The sequence below is a fragment of the Petromyzon marinus genome, chromosome 50, assembly GCF_048934315.1.
Source record: "Petromyzon marinus isolate PM22_M1 ecotype Great Lakes invasive population chromosome 50, UKy_Petmar_22M1.pri1.0, whole genome shotgun sequence".
NCBI lineage: Eukaryota > Metazoa > Chordata > Hyperoartia > Petromyzontiformes > Petromyzontidae > Petromyzon > Petromyzon marinus.
The window spans coordinates 3,969,160-3,987,792 of record NC_133716.1 but is presented as its reverse complement, the minus strand read 5'-3'; the positions used below and the strand labels follow the sequence as shown (position 1 = coordinate 3,987,792).

The following is an 18,633-nucleotide window of genomic DNA, read 5'->3' as shown; positions in this document are numbered from 1 at the left end:
CACTGGTACCAGTCGTTGGCAAACCCACTCAGCTCGACATCCTCCCGTACGGCATCAGTCCATCTCTTCTCCAGCTCATGTCGCACCCGTTTAGCACCCTCTATGTGGCCAAACAAGCTGCTTGGGCATGTGGGCTACATGACCTAGCCAACATAGCCTTGCCCACCAGAGGAGCTCACTGATGGGAATGTGTCTAGATCTTTCAAGGATTTGTGAGCTCACAATCCAGCCTGGTTAAACCCAGGATCGTAGGCAGGTCAGCCTCTGTTTCTAACCGGCACATGTTCCATGAGAAGGATCCACGTTTGACAAGCATATAGAAGGGAGGGCATGACTGGCCGAGAAGACCCGAAGCTTCATGCGAAGCGACAGACCTTGTAGTTTCCACACAGCAGTACACAGCCGATGAAAATATAATGCCGCCCGACTGATTCGGAGAACTCTGCTGTCAAACCGGAGCTGGTCATAAGCACGCTGCTCAGGTATGGAAAGTGATCCACTCCACAACTGCACCATCACCAATGGGAAGCTGAGGGGGTGGAGTGTTTGGTGGCATAAAATACTTAGCGGCACACTCCAGGTTCAGCAACAATGCCTTCAATTCCTCTGAGTGAGCAGCAATCACCAGATCATCAGCATACGTAACATGGTTGACCAAGAGGGAGCCATCCCCCGACCGCACCCGGGCATCGATCAGCCTCCCATTGTATCTGTACCAGATGGAAATTCCTCTGGGAGAGCCATGGAAAGTTCGAACTACGTGGTCAAAGATGGTGTTAAATAATGTGGGAGCCAGAGGACATCCCTGTCCCACCCCAAAGTGAACAGAGAATAGCTCCGACTCCTGGCCACGTAGCTTTACCTGGGCCTGCACACCATCATTAAGGGCCCTTAATGATTGTCAGGAGAGATTTAGGGACTCCGAAATCACGAAAAACCACCCATAGTCCTGGCCTATTGATGGTATCATAGGCCTTGACCAGGTCAATAAAGCTTTGTGACGATGTGTGACGAGGGGGGGGGGGGTTGAGAAATGTGACGTCACATCAAAATTCGCAACTTTAAATAAATATAAACACGTTCTACTTAATTAGACTTTTTTTTAATAAATGTTTTCTGCTACATCAGAGTGCAGCGCCACATTAAATACGCATTACAATGACAATAGTTTAAAGCGATTTGAAGCATATTCTTAGTTCTTTCGGTAAAGTCACGTTGAAGGGAAACAATAAAATAATAAAATATATATAAATAAAAATTCTCACGACGTTTAGACCATAACACAAACGGTCGTCATCAGGTGTGTCGGTTTTCATAAAATTATTTATTTTACACCGTTTAAAAATAAATACATTTATGCATACCGACACACCTGATGACGACCGTTTGTGTTATGGTCGAAACGTCGTGAGAATTTGTATTGTTTTATATATTTTATTATTTTATTGTTTCCCTTCAACGTGACTTTACCGAAAGAACTAATAATATGAATTACTGCAGTCACGAAAGCTTTAAATCGAGATTTGAAGCATGTTTGGTTTTTTTTTGGGGGGGGGCATAGCTTTGTGACTTCATATTTGAGGGGGGGGGTCTGACTTTTTGTGACGTCGTGTGACGATGGGGGGGGGAGGTCAAAAATCGTCCAAAATCGCGTGACGTCATTTATGGACGGCCCCTAATACCAATACCCCGCCATTCGCCACTAAGTGACGGTGGCGTCCCCACAGGGGATGTGCCAGGCCAGGTGCACTTTGAGGCCATGTGAAGTGTCGAAGGCTCGCCGACAGGAGGTATCAGGACAGACCCAGCAGGTGCCATTGTGTTGGCTGACTGAGATGACCGGTAAATGCACACCACCAGCTGTACCACCCACGCACACACGTGTCACACACGCTCGTCACGTGACGTCAACACGTCCATGTCACATTCCCCAGTTCACACGCGCTACCCCCTCCGCGATTGGTCGCTGAGCGCCACGTGACCGCGCTCAACGCCGCCTCCTTGCGGAAGTGAACTGGGAAATCAAACGCGGTGACGCGGACCCCGAGGCGGGTCCCCTTGCACCGGGGTATCCCTCACCCCCTTGCCGCCTCACCCCCTCGCTCCCTCACCCCCTCGCCGCCTCACCCCCTCGCGGCCTCATCCCCTCACCCCCTCGCCGCTTCACCCCCTCGCTCCCTCACCCCCTCGCCGCCTCACCCCTCGCTCCCTCACCCCCTCGCCGCCTCACCCCCTCGCCGCCTCACCCCCTCGCTCCCTCACCCCCTCGCTCCCTCACCCCCCTCGCTCCCTCGTCTCGGAGATCGCTGGGGTCTTCGCCGCCGCCGTTGGCGAGGGAGCGGCAGGGGAGACCCCCGGACTCTTGCTCTGGGGTCTGCTTGGAACCGGTAACCATAAATCTGAACTTTGCACCCCTAAACCATAAATATCGGTACCCTATACTAAGAACCCCTATAGTGGGGGCCCCGTAACATGGATCCCTAAACTTTGGACCCCAAACTCGGGAACCCCAAAATTAACCCCGGGATCCCCTTGCCTGTAGTCCCTGACCCCTTTAAGTCTCGAATCCCGAGGCAACTCGCACCTCGACCCCACAGGATCCACCGCAGGGGTCCGTAGGCGGGACCGTACCCCCCCCCTGCGTGGAGACCCCTGGGAGAGGATGGCGACCCCGTCCCCGGCACAGACCCCCGAGTCGGCGAGGCGAGGGGACCCGGACGGGATGACGTGGTGGTACCGGGTCCTGCTGCGGGTGGCGGGGGTGTGTGGGGCCCTGGGTGAGTGAGGCACCGAGAGACACTGGGGGCGGTGGGAGGTGTGGTGGGGGAACATTGGTGGGTAGTGTGGGTATATCGGGGCATGGGGAGACACAATGAGATAGGTGGGATGTAGGGACAGGGGGAGACGGAGTGTGAGATGGGAACACTAGGGGGAGAAGGGGCACGGTGAGAGACACGGAGACGCATAAAGAAGGACGGGGACGTGGGGAGACACGGGCATTCAGGGAGACGGCAACACAGACACAGGGAGACAGGAACACGGACACAGGGAGACAGGAACACGGACACAGGGAGACAGGAACACGGACACAGAGACAGGAACAGACACAGGGAGACGGAACACGGACACAGGGAGACAGGAACAGACACAGGGAGACAGGAACACGGACACAGGGAGACAGGAACAGACACAGGGAGACAGGAACAGACACGGGGAGACAGGAACAGACACAGGGAGACAGGAACAGACACGGGGAGACAGGTACACGGACACAGGGACACAGGAACACGGACACAGGGAGACAGGAACACGGACACAGGGAGACAGGAACACGGACACAGGGAGACAGGAACACGGATACAGGGAGACAGGAACACGGACACAGGGAGAAGGAACACGGACACAGGGAGAAGGAACACAGACACAGGGAGACAGGAACAGACACAGGGAGACAGGAACACGGACACAGGGAGACAGGAGCACAGACACAGGGAGACAGGAACAGACACAGGGAGACAGGAACACGGACACAGGGAGAAGGAACACGGACACAGGGAGACATGAACACGGACACAGGGAGACAGGAACACGGACACGGGGAGACGGAACACAGACACAGGGAGACAGGAACACAGACACAGGGAGACAGGAACACGGACACAGGGAGAAGGAACACAGACACAGGGAGAAGGAACACAGACACAGGGAGACAGGAACAGGGAGACAGGAACACAGACACAGGGAGACAGGAACAGACACAGGGAGACAGGAGCACAGACACAGGAACACGGGCACAGGGAGACAGGAACACAGACACAGGGAGACAGGAACACGGACACAGGGAGACAGGAACACGGACACAGGGAGAAGGAACACAGACACAGGGAGAAGGAACACAGATACAGGGAGACAGGAACACGGATACAGGGAGACAGGAACACGGATACAGGGAGACAGGAACACGGACACAGGGAGACAGGAACACGGACACAGGGAGACAGGAACACGGACACAGGGAGACAGGAGCACGGACACAGGGAGACAGGAACACGGACACAGGGAGACAGGAGCACGGACACAGGGAGACAGGAACATGGACACAGGGAGACAGGAACACGGATACAGGGAGACAGGAACACAGAGAGACAGGAACAGACACAGGGAGACAGGAACACAGACACAGGGAGACAGGAACACGGACACAGGGAGACAGGAACAGACACAGGGAGACAGGAACACAGACATAGGGAGACGAAACACGGACACAGGGAGACAGGAACACGGACACAGGGAGACGGAACACAGACCCAGGGATACAGGAACACGGACACAGGGAGACAGGAACAGACACAGGGAGACAGGAACACGGACACAGGGAGAAGGAACACGGACACAGGGAGACAGGAACACGGACACAGGGAGACGGAACACACACACAGGGAGACGGAGTGTTCAGGGACTTGAGTGAATGAATCCGAGTCACGGGGATCCAGACACAAAGGGACAAAGAAACAGACCCAGGGTAAAAAATAAACAGTTGTTACGCGGACACACATTCGGAGACACTGGCTCGCAGGCAAGAGCCACGGAGACTTGTCGCAGACTCGGAGAAGTCCACATCATGCACCCTTCCACGCGTTTCCTTTTACGGCGACACGCGGGCCATTGCTTATTGATGACTGTGCGCATAATGTATCCTTTCGCCAACCCGCATTGACCGGCGTGGTGAAGTATGGTCAAACAACCACCATCACTGACGTGCCGGGGGCACGGAGGAGACGCCTTCTTCCGGAAGTGGATTGACAGAGGAATTTCAATAATTGAGTCTCGTCCCCATTAGTCGTGTACTTTATATTTGTAATGTGCGTATATACTGCCTAGGTACTTGTGGGGAGCGGTGGCGTAGCGGTTAGCGCACTGCTCTATGAACCCGGCGACCAGAGTTCGATTCCCGCTCACGGCCAACACAAGTGACGATTATCTGAACCGGTCCTGGACCTTCCCGAGGTCGACTCGGCCTCAAATGAGTACCTGGTGCGGTGCGTAAACATCGCCACAGGGGAGACAAAGGCGGTTTGGTGTGGTGCTGGCCACTCCACCCCCTCGTGTACCGTTCCGGCCTTCATAGGCGCTCGCTAACAGCACTTGCCCCAACAGTCTATTAAGGCTATACGGGGGATATTTGTCTTGTTGTACTGAATATAACTGTATTCGCTAACAACACTTGCCCCAATAGTATATGTAGGCCACATGGTGGACCTTTGTGTAGTCTGTCTTCGTGTTGGGCGAAGTGGAGCGCACAGGAGTGCATCTGCCAGTCATCTCAGTCGACTCATTACACCATCCATACTTAACTTAACGTGACGGCCTCAAAGTGCACCTAGCCTGGCACAGGCAGACAGGAAGTACCGGGGTGATGGCACCATCACATTGTGGAGAATGACGGCTGTCATTGTTGCTGTTGCTGCTGTTGTTGTTGTGTCAGCGTGTGCCATCGCTGGTCTCTGGAGCTGCATCACCGTGAGCCCACTCACTCTCCTGGCTGGCATCTTCATGATGTGAGTGGCGGGCGGAGAGATTCCCCACGTAGCCTTAACAGACTTTAGGGGAAAGTGCTGTGAGTGAGCACCTATGAAGGCCGAGACGGCACACGAGGGGGTTGGTGGCCAACACCACGCCCGGCTGCCTTTGTCCCCACAATTGTAATGTTTACCAACCACAGCAAGTATTAATTTAAGGCTGAGTCGACCTAAGCGAGGCCCAGGACCGGTTGAGATATTCATCACCGATGTTGGCCGTGAGTGTAAATCAAACTCGGTTCACTGGGTTCGTAGTGCAGTGCACTAACCACAACGTGACCGCTCCCCTAACTGCACGACCACTACCCTAACCACTGCACTACGGCCGCACACACCCACAAACTTGCACACACCAGCATGCACATGCCCACATAGTCACACCCTACCAAAAACTTACCCTCATCCTAACTTTATTTTGTACACTAACTCTCAGTTTTGATACTACACCCAGGCCCCAACCCCCAATCCCCACGCTGGGTCCAGTCCCTGTCCCAAAACTGTAACCCTGACCCTTTACCCGTAATCCAACCCCGACACTGAACCTGGTTGTTACCCCCATAGTAATTGGAACATTGTGTGCGAGTCTCACCGATACGCTTTGTGTTTTTCTCCCGACGCCTCTGGACTCCCTTGTTGGGTCCCCTCCCGGGTCACCCCCAGGCTGACTGCGGCCGTGCTGCTGCTATGCGAGGCTCCGTTCTGCTGTCAGTTCGTGGAGTTTGCAAACGTGGTGGCGGCACGTGCCGACCGCCTAAAGCCCTGGCACAAGGGCCTGGTGTACTGCATGTGAGCCCCACACAGCACGCACAGTGCACAATCACAGCACACAGTACGCGCGGTATACACGATATACAGTACACGTCACAGCGCACACAGCACACACACCCCTGACATAAAGGCCTGGTGTTCTGCACTTCAGCCCCGCACAGCACACACAGTAAACACGATACATGTGGAATACACGATATACAGTACACATCACAGCGCACACAGCACACACGCCCCTGAGACAAAGGCCTGGTGTTCTGGACATGAGTCCCACACAGCACACACAGCATACACAGTACACAGTCACAGCACGCACGGTACATGTGAAATACACGATATACAGTACACGTCACAGTGCACACAGCACACATACTCCTAACACAAGGGCCTGGTGTATTGCTTGTGAGCCCCACACTCAGTACAGGACACAGTACAAGGCACACAGGTAGAAACAGTACATGCAGTAGGCTACACAGTGAATTTCTTGTGCGTATACGTGTGTCGTATGTGTATATAAATTTTGTGGGGAGCGGTGGCGCAGTGATGAGCGCTTGTGCTACGAACCGGCGACCCAAATTAAATTGCCGCCCACGACCAATAACAGCGATGAATATTTAAACCGGTCCTGGGCCCTCCCCAGGTCGACTCGGCCTCAAATGAGTACGTGGTGCGGTGTGTAGTACATATCAGCAATGGGGAGACAAGGGCGGCTGGGCGTGGTGCTGTCCACCCGCCCCCTCGTATTCCGTGCTTGCCTTAATAGGTGCAACTCGATAACAGCATTTACACCAACAGTCTATTAAGGCTATAAGGGGGATCTTTGTATTATTGTTAATGTATTGGTGTGTGTGGGTATGTGCGTGTGTGCAGACTGGCGCTGGTGCCCGTGTTTCTGAGTGCCGGCCTCACCACCATCCTGGGCAATGCCATTGTGTTTGGTACCGGCGTCCTCTACGGCCTCGCCTCACTCGGCAAGAAGTGCGTGCCTGGTCACGGGTCACGGGTCATGGGTCACGGGTCATGGGTCAGAGGTCACGATATACAGCTCACAGGTGACAGGGTATGGCGCATGGGACAGAGGTCACGGTTCACAGCTCATGGGTGACAGGTCTCTCATGAAAAAGAATCACGAAACTCGGTGAGGCTTTCCTGGATAAACAAGAATTGTAAATAATAATAGTCTTTGTATGCGCATGTATGTGTTGTGTGGGGGGAGTTGCGGTTTGACTGAGACCCACCACTCCCCACACACAGTGAGTAAACCCATGGCACCTGGGTCTGTCCCGTGACCTGCCAGGGAGCCTTCGACGGTTCACTTGGCCTCAAAGTGCACCTGGCCTGGCACAAGCATTGTGGTGACGTCACCGCCACATCGTGGTGAATGGCGGTTGTTGTTGTTGGGGAGTGGTGGTGTAATGATTAGTGCAATGCGCTATGAACCCAGCAACCCGAGTTCGATTCCTGCTCACGACCAATAACAGTGGCAGATATTTGAACCACTTCCCAAGGTAGACAACCTTCAATGAGAACCTTACCCCCCGTGTATCGATAGTTACATTTTAATGTGCATTTTTTTATTGAGGGACTGTATGTTGTGGTGTGAGACTTTTGTTGTTGTTTTGCTGCCTTTTCCCAAGCTTGCATTTATTGTTGAAAAATCGTCAGGAGTTGATATACTTTTGAAATGTATACTTGTATACATTATCTATGTACGTATTTATTTTTGTCTTTTGCGTAACTTTCCTATATTTTGCACTCCAATCGTTTTTTTCTGTATTGCCGTAACTTTCTGACCCACACCAACTGGACATCAGTGAAAAAAAAGCTTCATGGCTCATTTAATTTTACCAGGATAAATCAAGATTCCAATTACGAGTACTTGGTGCGGTGTGTCAAACATCAGCACTCAGTACTGGGGAGACAAAGGCGGTCGGGCGTGGTGCTGGCCACCCAGCCCCTTGTGTACCGTTCCAGCCATCATAGGTGCTCGCTAACAGCACTTGCCCCAACAGTCTGTTCAGTCTATACGGGGGATCTTTGCATGTACGTGTGTGCGTGTGTGTCGCCAGGGGTGACGCGGTGTCGTACGCGAGGCTACAGCACGGCCAGAAGTCGGACGACATCCCCCTCGCGGAGAGGGGTGGCGTGGAAGGGGAGCCCTGAGGACACTCCTGACAACATACACCGCTCGCACACACACAGAATACGTAGCACACGCATAGCATAGATAGTACACACACACACGGCACATACATAAACATAGCGTTAACAGTACACACATAGCACGTGCATGCATACATAGTCCACACAAATAAAGCACACGCATAGCTTAAGGACAAAGATCACTGATTAAGGCTGACGGTGTGGTCATCACTATTCCCGACCGCCTTTGTCTCTCTGGAGCTGACGATGTGTGTTGAACACACCGCACCAGGCACTCATGTCTTAGGACTGAGTCGAGCTAGTGGGAGGCCTGGGAAAGATACAACTCGCCACTGAAGCGGGGATGAAACCGAGGAGACCGATGGGGTTGGTGGTGCAGTGCGTTAACCACGACGCTGCTCACCCCCCATGTAGTAACACGCACATCACACCCTGACACAGTAACGACACTCACCGTTCGTACCGTACACGGTGTATAAACACACTACAATGCTAGGGGCTCGTCAGCTATTGTTTACACAACCACGCGCTGGGCAAATCCTGGAGGCGCGTAGTGTGGGCTCTGACATTGGAGCCGGGCACGCGGGGTAAAGGATAAATCCACAGAGCACAGAGAACGCACGTGCTGTACGCTACAAAGACAAAGATCCCGCGGATAGCCTTCACAGACTGCTGGGGCAGGCGCTGTTAGCGAGCACCTATGAATGCCGGAACGGCGCAATTAGGAGGGGGATGGTGTGGCCAGCTCCACGCCCGGCAGCCTTTGTGTCCCCAATGCTGATGTTTACACACCGCACCAGCTACTCGGGTTGAGTCGACCTAAGGAGAAGGCCTGCTGACGGTTCGGATAAAAGTCACCGGTAGTTGTTGGCCGTGAGTGGGAATCGAACTCGGGTCGTGTGATTCCTCGCGCGGAACGCCAACAGCTGCGCCACCGCTCTCCGCAATCCACCGCTGTACAAAACCCCCTCCGCACGCGCAAATCTTACAATAGGGTACACGGGAAACATAGCCCTGGACACGCACACCGCGCACACACCCCTTTAACTATATATAAGATGTTAACCACGCGTTTACACACCTCTCCCGAGAGTGACGCTACATACACTCAACGGGGAAGGGCGCCACGCGAATACGCGTGCGTCTTGGCTGAGCGCGAGTGCAATTGTTGGCACGAGGAAGGAGGCGATGGCTCTTCTTCCTCCAGGTGCCGTGCGGGTTGTGGTTGTTTTATTGTGGCTGTAGTATCGGCGGTAGTTGTGGTGGTTGTTATTGTAGGCATAATAAACGGCGTGCGAAGACATTCGGGGAAGAGTGTGGCGGTGTTGATGTGAACCAGCTTGCTTGTCACCAGCGTTATTGTATCGTCACACCACCATCAGCACGTTCACCATTATTACCAACACCGTCTCGCATCAACCCATCCATCTTCAGCATCACGACCACCAAAATCGCATTGTCACCAACCTCGTCATATCGTCGCAACTTCAATCACGACGACATTCCCCCCTCCCCGCACCCCGATCGTCGCACAACACAATCATCACCATCATCCACCCGACACTATTTCACCATATTCACTCCTGGATATGTTGATCATCATCAACCACATCCACGATCATCACTTCCACCCCTGGCACCCATCTCCCGCACGTGCTCTGCTCACCCGGCAAGTGAGGCGCTCGGGTGCCACGTGGCCAGGTAGTAAGTCAGCTTTATTGATCACGTACAAATGAGGTACATGGCAGTGAGATTCTTCGTCCCCTTGTCGCTCTCTCAGCTTGTGCAAATTAACAACAATGTAAACAGCACGCAAACAACGTTTAAAAAATACGTAAAAAATTCAGTAAAAACTCAGTGAAGTCGCTGTGCGGATGATAAAAGTGGCATGTGCATGAGACGAGGCGGGCGAGGAACGCGTGGATTAGAGGACATGAACAACGGGCGTACGCCAAACAAAACAGAAGCCGGTAGGAACTGCAGGGCACGCCACGGGATAGAAGTGAACAACTTTTAGAGACGAATTACGGAGTGGTAGCCAAGGGAGGGGAACACGTATGATGGCTCCGTGGGGAGACGGATCGATGAAATCGACTCGAAGCGTGGGTCCCAAGTGGATTTTGTCCAGCGCGTGATCCGGCGACTCGGTGGGCCCATCGAGGACTTTTATTAAATTCGATTTGCTTCTGGCATTTCCATAAGCCGGGTCAAGCCACTTATTGCACAATGAGACAAATCCAACTCAATCTTGAGTTATCAAAATATTCAATTTTACGGCTGGAGGAATCCGAGGACCTCCAAAAGCTCTCTCTTGTTTGTTTTTTTGCCACAGATATCCATACTATTTGGTTCTTTCGGTAAAGTCACGTGGGTAGAAATAAAAGACAAATCACGACGTTTCGATCGCAACACCAGCACGGTAATCTTCCATCGGGTGGAACAACCGCAGCAAGAACAATTGGTGAAGTAGGCGGGAGACATCCAGTTGGGGGCCACGGGGCTTAAGGACGCCTGGTGGTAAGACGAAATCAACTCGAGACGTTGTTTGATGTCTGCTGGCCGAGTGGCCCTTCAAAAAAAGAGCGACTTCCGTAGTTAAATTCGCATCTGATTCTGACTTGAGCCAGCAGTGGATCGACCAAGGCGTGCAACGTCATAGACGTAGCCCCGCCCACCACGCACGTGACCACGTCGCGTACAGTGCTCACTGTACCCGCCCCCTTGGGCCCGTGTTCTCTTAAACTCTACGCACTTGATTTTCGGAGCAACGTTTCGGGCGTTGATCCTCATTCATGGCGCATTTTAAGCCAGCATTGGCCTCCACTCGGCCGTGGCGACGTTGAAGGAGAGCTTGATGCACTGTATTGGCGATGTTTTTGCTATGTCTGATTTTCGACGTTCCATTAACTCATTCAATATAATCTTGATTCGAATCTTGATTTGAATCTTTATTTTAAGTTTTATGTATATACTGTATCCTTAATTAGACATTTCAAAACGTCTTTAATATTTTAATTGTCGACATTTTGTCATTTTCATTGTTCAAATATTACGTTTGTTACACATTTTTAAATAGCGCGAATCTTCAATTATTGGCAATCTATATTAATTTTTGATAATCGGATTTTTTTATCACATGCTTTCATAATCTAATAAATTCACGAGGCAATACACATCTATCAAACGTACAGGATCAACGCTGAGTCGTGAGTTTCTAAGCGTGCCTCCTGAATCTGCACCGCTGAACACGGCGCGCCATAAAGGACACCGCGATTGTTACGCTAATCTTTTGAACATTTGTCAAAATAAACAGCCGTGGTTTTGTTTATTCGTTAAAAGATAAATACAATTAACCACGTGCGCCCTGAATTTTGGCCAAACCCTGTACAGTCACCACCCCCCCCCCCACCGCCACCACGTGGCCGCGCGCTCCGCCCCTGGTACGTGCGTGGTAGCGGGTGGTGGTACTGTTACTGGCTGTGCTCCTAGGTAGACTCAGCCTCAAATGAGTGCCCGGCGCGGTGTGCGGTAAACGTCGTCACGAGGGAGACAAAGGCGGTCTTGGTGTGGTTCTGGCCAGCTGTGTTAGGGGCTTAGGCACGGAGGATCTTCGGCGCTGTTGGTAGTAGTTAGTGGTGGTGGTTGGTGGTCGTGGTTGTTCAGGCTGAGCGGTGCGCCATGGAAGACCTCGTGGAGGCGCTGTTCGAGGCGGAGGCAGTGAAGTTTGGAAACTTCACGCTCAAGAGCGGCCTCGCCTCCCCCATCTACTTCGATCTCCGTGTCATCGTCTCGCACCCGCGCCTCATGCTGCAGGTAGGGATCCCCCTTACCTCGTCTTTGTGGGCACAAGTTTACATCATCACCCCCACCATCATCATCACCCTCATCATAACCCACACCTTCATCATAACCCACACCATCATCTAAATATCTGTGTGAGTATGCGACGCGCATACTCACACAGATCTATAGACTCACACACTCACACAGATCTATAGACCCGCATACTCGCACAGATCTATAGACCCGCATACTCACACAGATCTATAGTCCCGCATACTCACACAGATCTATAGACCCGCATACTCACACAGATCTATAGACCCGCATACTTACACAGATCTATAGACCCATATACTCACACAGATCTATAGACCCGCATACTCACACAGATCTATAGACCCGCATACTTACACAGATCTATAGACCCATATACTCACACAGATCTATAGACCCACACACACAGATCTATAGACCCACATACTCACACAGATCTATAGACCCGCATACTCACACAGATCTATAGACCCGCATACTTACACAGATCTATAGACCCGCATACTCACACAGATCTATAGACCCGCATACTCACACAGATCTATAGACCCATATACTCACACAGATCTATAGACCCACACACACAGATCTATAGACCCACACACACAGATCTATAGACCCGCACACTCACACAGATCTATAGACCCACACACTCGCACAGATCTATAGACCCACACACTCACACAGAACTATAGACCCACACACTCACACAGATCTATAGACCCACATACTCGCACAGATCTATAGACCCACACACTCACACGGATCTATAGACCCACACACTCACACGGATCTATAGACCCACACACTCACACAGATCTATAGACCCACACACACAGATCTATAGACCCACACACACAGATCTATAGACCCGCACACTCACACAGATCTATAGACCCACACACTCGCACAGATCTATAGACCCACACACTCACACAGAACTATAGACCCACACACTCACACAGATCTATAGACCCACATACTCGCACAGATCTATAGACCCACACACTCACACGGATCTATAGACCCACACACTCACACGGATCTATAGACCCACACACTCACACAGATCTATAGACCCGCATACTCGCACAGATCTATAGACCCGCATACTCACACAGATCTATAGTCCCGCATACTCACACAGATCTATAGTCCCGCATACTCACACAGATCTATAGACCCGCATACTCACACAGATCTATAGACCCGCATACTTACACAGATCTATAGACCCATATACTCACACAGATCTATAGACCCGCATACTCACACAGATCTATAGACCCGCATACTTACACAGATCTATAGACCCATATACTCACACAGATCTATAGACCCACACACACAGATCTATAGACCCACATACTCACACAGATCTATAGACCCGCATACTCACACAGATCTATAGACCCGCATACTTACACAGATCTATAGACCCGCATACTCACACAGATCTATAGACCCGCATACTCACACAGATCTATAGACCCATATACTCACACAGATCTATAGACCCACACACACAGATCTATAGACCCACACACACAGATCTATAGACCCGCACACTCACACAGATCTATAGACCCACACACTCGCACAGATCTATAGACCCACACACTCACACAGAACTATAGACCCACACACTCACACAGATCTATAGACCCACATACTCGCACAGATCTATAGACCCACACACTCACACGGATCTATAGACCCACACACTCACACGGATCTATAGACCCACACACTCACACAGATCTATAGACCCACACACACAGATCTATAGACCCGCATACTCACACAGATCTATAGACCCGCATACTCACACAGATCTATAGACGCACACACTCACACAGATCTATAGACGCACACACTCACACAGATCTATAGACGCACACACCCACACAGATCTATAGACCCGCACACTCACACAGATCTATAGACGCACATACTCACACAGATCTATAGACGCACACACTCACACAGATCTATAGACCCACACACTCACACATAGCTTTAGACCTGCATACTCACACAGATCTATAGACCCACACACTCACACAGAACTGTAGACCCACACACTCACACAGAACTATAGACCCACACACTCACACAGATCTATAGACCTGCATACTCACACAGATCTATAGACCCACACAGATCTATAGACCCACACACTCACACAGATCTATAGACCCACACACTCACACAGATCTATAGACCTGCATACTCACACAGATCTATAGACCCAAACACTCATACAGAACTATAGACGCACATACTCACATAGATCTATAGACCCACACACTCACACAGATCTATAGACGCACATACTCACATAGATCTATAGACCCACACACTCACACATATCTATAGACCCACACACATTCATACAGACCTGTAGTTATGGTGACAGGAGAACAGGCGGGAGAGGTTAAGGACGGGTTAGGGGTAGTTTAGGAGTAGTTATAGGGCTCGTGGTAGTGATGATAGGGGTAGTGGTAGTGAAAGAGTTTGGGGGAGTGATAGGGTAGTGGTAGGATGGGGTAGTGTGTGATAAGGGTAGTGGTAGGATAGGGATAGGGTAGGGATAGTGGTAGTGTTAAGGGTAGTGGTATGAAAAGGAATAGGGGTAGTAATAGGGTAGTGGTACGACAGGGAGTGATAGGAAAGGGGTAGTGATAGGCTTGGGAGAAACGGGATCAGGTGCGTGAAGATGTTTTATGTGCAGTGGGAGTTTGTTACAGTGTCTGTCTCAGTGTGAATTTATATATCTCTGTGCGAGTCTACTGGTCTCGGTATTAATCAGTCGATCTCTGCGGGAGTACTAAGTGAGTGGGTCTCGGTGTGAATCTATAGATCTGTGCGAGTCTGTGGGTCTCTGTGAGTGGGTCTTCGTGTGAATCGATAGATCTCTGCGTGTAGGTCTCTATGCGAGTGGGTCTGTATGAATCTATAGATCTGTGCGTGTCTGTGGGTTTCGGTGTGAATCTATAGATATCTGAGTGTAGGTCTCTATGCGAGTGGGTCTCGGTGTGAATCATTAGGTCTGTGCGAGTCTGTGGGTCTCGGTGTGAATCTATGAATGTCTTCACATGGCTGATGTTGATGCCGAGCAACGGCTGTGATTTTACGCTGTTATTGATGAGCTAAATGATTGCATCAGGTGAATTGCAACTCACCCATCCCCTTGTCTCCCCCCCCCCACCGCAGGTGGCGGAGCGCCTATGGGATGTGGGCCGTTCCGTGTGCCACTCGGCGCTGCTGTGCGGGGTACCCTACACGGCGCTGCCCATCGCCACGCTCATGGCCACGGCGCACGAGAGGCCCATGCTCATGAGGCGCAAGGAAGCCAAGCAGTACGGTGCGGCCCAACGCTGTGTGGTGTGACGCGACACGGGGTTGGCATGACGCGGGATGTCCTGATGCGGGATGGCGTTACGCGGTGTGGCTCAACACGGGTGGTGGCGTTACGCGGTGTGGCGTGACGCGGTGGTGTAGGCACGGCGCGCATGCTGGAGGGCGCGTTCGCGGCTGGAGACGTGTGCGTGGTGGTGGAGGACGTCGTCACCAGCGGATCCAGCGTGCTCGAGACGGCGGACGTGCTGCGTCAGCACGGCCTGCAGGTGCGAGATGCCGCGTGATGACGACGGTGTGCGTGATGGTGATAATTTGATGGTGGTGCAGTGGCACGATGCTATCATACTCTTGATTGTGAACAGAGCTGGGCGGGATGCTGCGTGATGTTGATGCTGCAGGTGCGCGACGCGCTGGTGCTGTTGGACCGCGAGCAGGGTGGCCGCGAGATCCTGGCCGGCGCTGGCATCACCCTGCACTCGGTGTGCACCGTGTCTCGGCTCATGCAGGTGAAGGCGACTCGAGTGCAGAGTTGGGAACAACAACGAGGAGCATTAATTTCCTTTATTAACCTGGGAACACCTCACAGAGGCGTTCCGCTGCATACATATCGAGGGGGTTTGACGGCGTGGGGTGACGCTCGCCCAGCGTGCTCTTTACGAGGGGAGTTGCGCTCAAAGGTTGGCACGGATGGATTCACCAGCCCACAAACCATTAGCTGGTTTGGCACTTAACTGGGCCGAATTACAGCTCGTGAGAATTTTAAGGTATATCGGTGCAACTGCCACGCAACGAACGGCACTCTCCATAGCGGGGCGCGTGAAGATTGCAGCCCAAACTCGTGTATGCGGATAAAAACAAAGCGTCACTTGGAAAGGATCTTGGAAGCAGTTCTGTGATATCCCGTTCTGCAGTGTCGTTCTCGCTAAAACACAACCGGAACGGCCGTTGTGAAAACCAAGCAAGACCACGAATCCCTGCACTGTTGCACACCGGCGTTGGTCAGTGTCCGCCGAGCGACCCGGTGGACAATCTTGGCGGCCGTCCCGCTCACTCCCGCCCCCGCCGCAGGTGCTGCTGGACCGCGGCCGCGTCGACCGGGCCACGGTCGACTCCGTGTCCGCCTTCATTTCCCAAAACCGCGCTACGTCGCCGCCTCCTGCCTCGTCGCCCGCGCCCTCGCTCGTACCCGCCCCCGGCGGCGGGCCGGGCGCGGTGGCACAGAGCTACGGGCAGCGCGCGCGTCTCCCGTCGACGTCGGCCGTCGCCTCGCGGCTCCTCCTCCTCATGGAGGAGAAGCGCAGCAATCTGTGCGTGTCGGCCGACGTGCGCATGGCCGCCGAGCTGCTGGCGGTGGCGCGCGCCGTGGGCCCCCACGTGTGCCTCCTCAAGACGCACGTGGACGCGCTCGACGACTTCACGGCCGACCTGCCGGAGCGCCTCGCCGAGCTGGCGCGGAGCCACCGCTTCCTGCTGCTCGAGGACCGCAAATTCGCCGACATCGGCCACACCGCCCGGCGGCAGTACCAGGGTATCGTGTGGGGGGGGGGGTGTACTGCAGTGCGTGATGTGTGGCGAGTGAGGTGTGTGTGTGTGGCGAGTGAGGTGTGTGTGTGGCGAGTTTGGCGAGTGTAGTGTGTGGCGTGCATTGCAGGAGGGGTCTTTGGCATCGCGAGCTGGGCGGATCTGGTGACGGCTCATGCTGTGTCAGGCCCCGGGGGGCTGGAGGCCCTGGCCGGGGTGGGAGTGCCCCTGGGGAGGGGCTGCCTCCTCATCGCGAAGATGAGCTCACAGGGGGCGCTCACCACACAGGGGTACATGCAGGCAACGGTATGGCTCGGCTCGCTCTACGCACACCACTTACCACACCTCACTCACCACACTGCTCCATTCACCCTTGCTCAGTGTTGACGGTGGGGCGTGCGATGCCACGTAGGTGGCAATGGCCGAGGCGCGTCGCGACTTTGTGCTGGGATTCATCAGCACGGAGCGCGTCACCCACGACCCCTCCCTGCTGCACGTCACCCCCGGGGTCAAGCTACAGCCGGGAGGTGCTCACCACCACTTTATCCACTCGCTCACCTCTCATAGTAGCACCACACTCTCCACTTTACACACCCGCATTTGTGCCTGTGTGCACTTCTGCACCCTTCTGAATGGGTGCATGTCCCGTGCGTGCCAGGCGACGACCTGGGTCAGCAGTACTTGACCCCGGAGGAGGTGGTGGGTCGTCGAGGCTGCGACGTGATGGTGGTGGGCCGCGGCGTGCTGGAGGCCACCGACGTGACCGCCGCCGCCCGGCTCTACCAGCAGGCCGGCTGGGACGCCTACTGCGGACGCCTCCAGCCCGCCACCGCCTCGTAGCGCGGGGACAGCGACACGGGTGGGGCAACGCGACCGAGCGGCACAGGGCAGGGGCAGCGTGCGCAGGGAAGTAGCATACAAAGGGGCGGCATAGACAGGGCAAAGGCAGCATGTAGCAGGGGGCTGAAGAAATCTGCACTCTCGGTTCCTATTGGATTGCACTGGCGACGACGTCTGTAAGGGCGTGTGGCAACGACGCCTGTAAGGGCGCGTGGAGACATCCGCGGTTTGTCTCGGCCTGAATAAAGCTACATTGAATAACCCCCCCCCCCCCCCCGCTTCTTTCACGTCTAGTGGGCAGCACGGGGAGGGATAGTGAACTGCAGGTGGGGAGGGGAATGTGCAATCGGTTGATTTATTGGAGGACACGCGCGAGGAATCTATGAAATAACAGGAATCTAGCCGCCAACACCGCGCTTAATAGTAGTAGATACAGGTTTTTATCAAAAAGCGCCAAGATTCCCAAAGCAATCTCAAATAAATATCCCCCACCAGATACAATTATGTGCAAAACTCAATCCGCCCCAGCACCCCTTTGTGGGGTTGGGGGGGGCGGCTAGGG

General features: G+C 53.3%; 2 protein-coding genes across 3 annotated transcripts; both read left to right on the top strand.

Annotated features, from left to right (window-relative positions):
- Nucleotides 1-1,990: 1,990 nt before the first annotated feature.
- On the top strand, nt 1,991-9,813 carry CACFD1 (calcium channel flower domain containing 1). The gene is made up of 6 exons (XM_032973210.2): nt 1,991-2,387; nt 2,598-2,777; nt 5,486-5,558; nt 6,240-6,365; nt 7,218-7,325; nt 8,417-9,813. Exons 2-6 carry the CDS (start codon nt 2,663-2,665, stop codon nt 8,508-8,510), a joined length of 516 nt encoding a protein of 171 aa, XP_032829101.1. The 5' UTR covers nt 1,991-2,387; nt 2,598-2,662; the 3' UTR covers nt 8,511-9,813.
- Nucleotides 9,814-11,194: 1,381 nt separating this feature from the next.
- On the top strand, nt 11,195-18,332 carry UMPS (uridine monophosphate synthetase). Of its 2 annotated transcripts, none has more exons than XM_032973209.2 (9): nt 11,195-11,371; nt 12,174-12,323; nt 15,564-15,714; nt 15,852-15,976; nt 16,109-16,216; nt 16,779-17,238; nt 17,362-17,537; nt 17,644-17,758; nt 17,890-18,332. In XM_032973209.2, the coding sequence occupies exons 2-9, from the start codon at nt 12,189-12,191 to the stop codon at nt 18,069-18,071; spliced, it is 1,452 nt and encodes a 483-aa protein (XP_032829100.2). In that variant the 5' UTR covers nt 11,195-11,371; nt 12,174-12,188; the 3' UTR covers nt 18,072-18,332. The 2 variants fall into 2 exon arrangements, with proteins under 2 accessions (XP_032829100.2, XP_032829099.2); XM_032973208.2 differs by having other exon boundaries at nt 11,195-11,716.
- The last annotated feature ends 301 nt before the right edge of the window (nt 18,333-18,633 follow it).

What these genes read in the sequence shown, in the direction of transcription:
- CACFD1 (XM_032973210.2), top strand. Translation starts at nt 2,663, where the DNA reads ATGGCGACCCCGTCCCCGGCACAGACCCCCGAGTCGGCGAGGCGAGGG. An exon ending in GGGGGTGTGTGGGGCCCTGG is followed by an intron (nt 2,778 to 5,485) that starts GTGAGTGAGGCA and finishes TTGTTGTGTCAG; the next exon opens with CGTGTGCCATCGCTGGTCTC. An exon ending in AAGGGCCTGGTGTACTGCAT is followed by an intron (nt 6,366 to 7,217) that starts GTGAGCCCCACA and finishes GCGTGTGTGCAG; the next exon opens with ACTGGCGCTGGTGCCCGTGT.
- UMPS (XM_032973209.2), top strand. Translation starts at nt 12,189, where the DNA reads ATGGAAGACCTCGTGGAGGCGCTGTTCGAGGCGGAGGCAGTGAAGTTT. An exon ending in CAAGGAAGCCAAGCAGTACG is followed by an intron (nt 15,715 to 15,851) that starts GTGCGGCCCAAC and finishes GCGGTGGTGTAG; the next exon opens with GCACGGCGCGCATGCTGGAG. An exon ending in CGCCCGGCGGCAGTACCAGG is followed by an intron (nt 17,239 to 17,361) that starts GTATCGTGTGGG and finishes CGTGCATTGCAG; the next exon opens with GAGGGGTCTTTGGCATCGCG.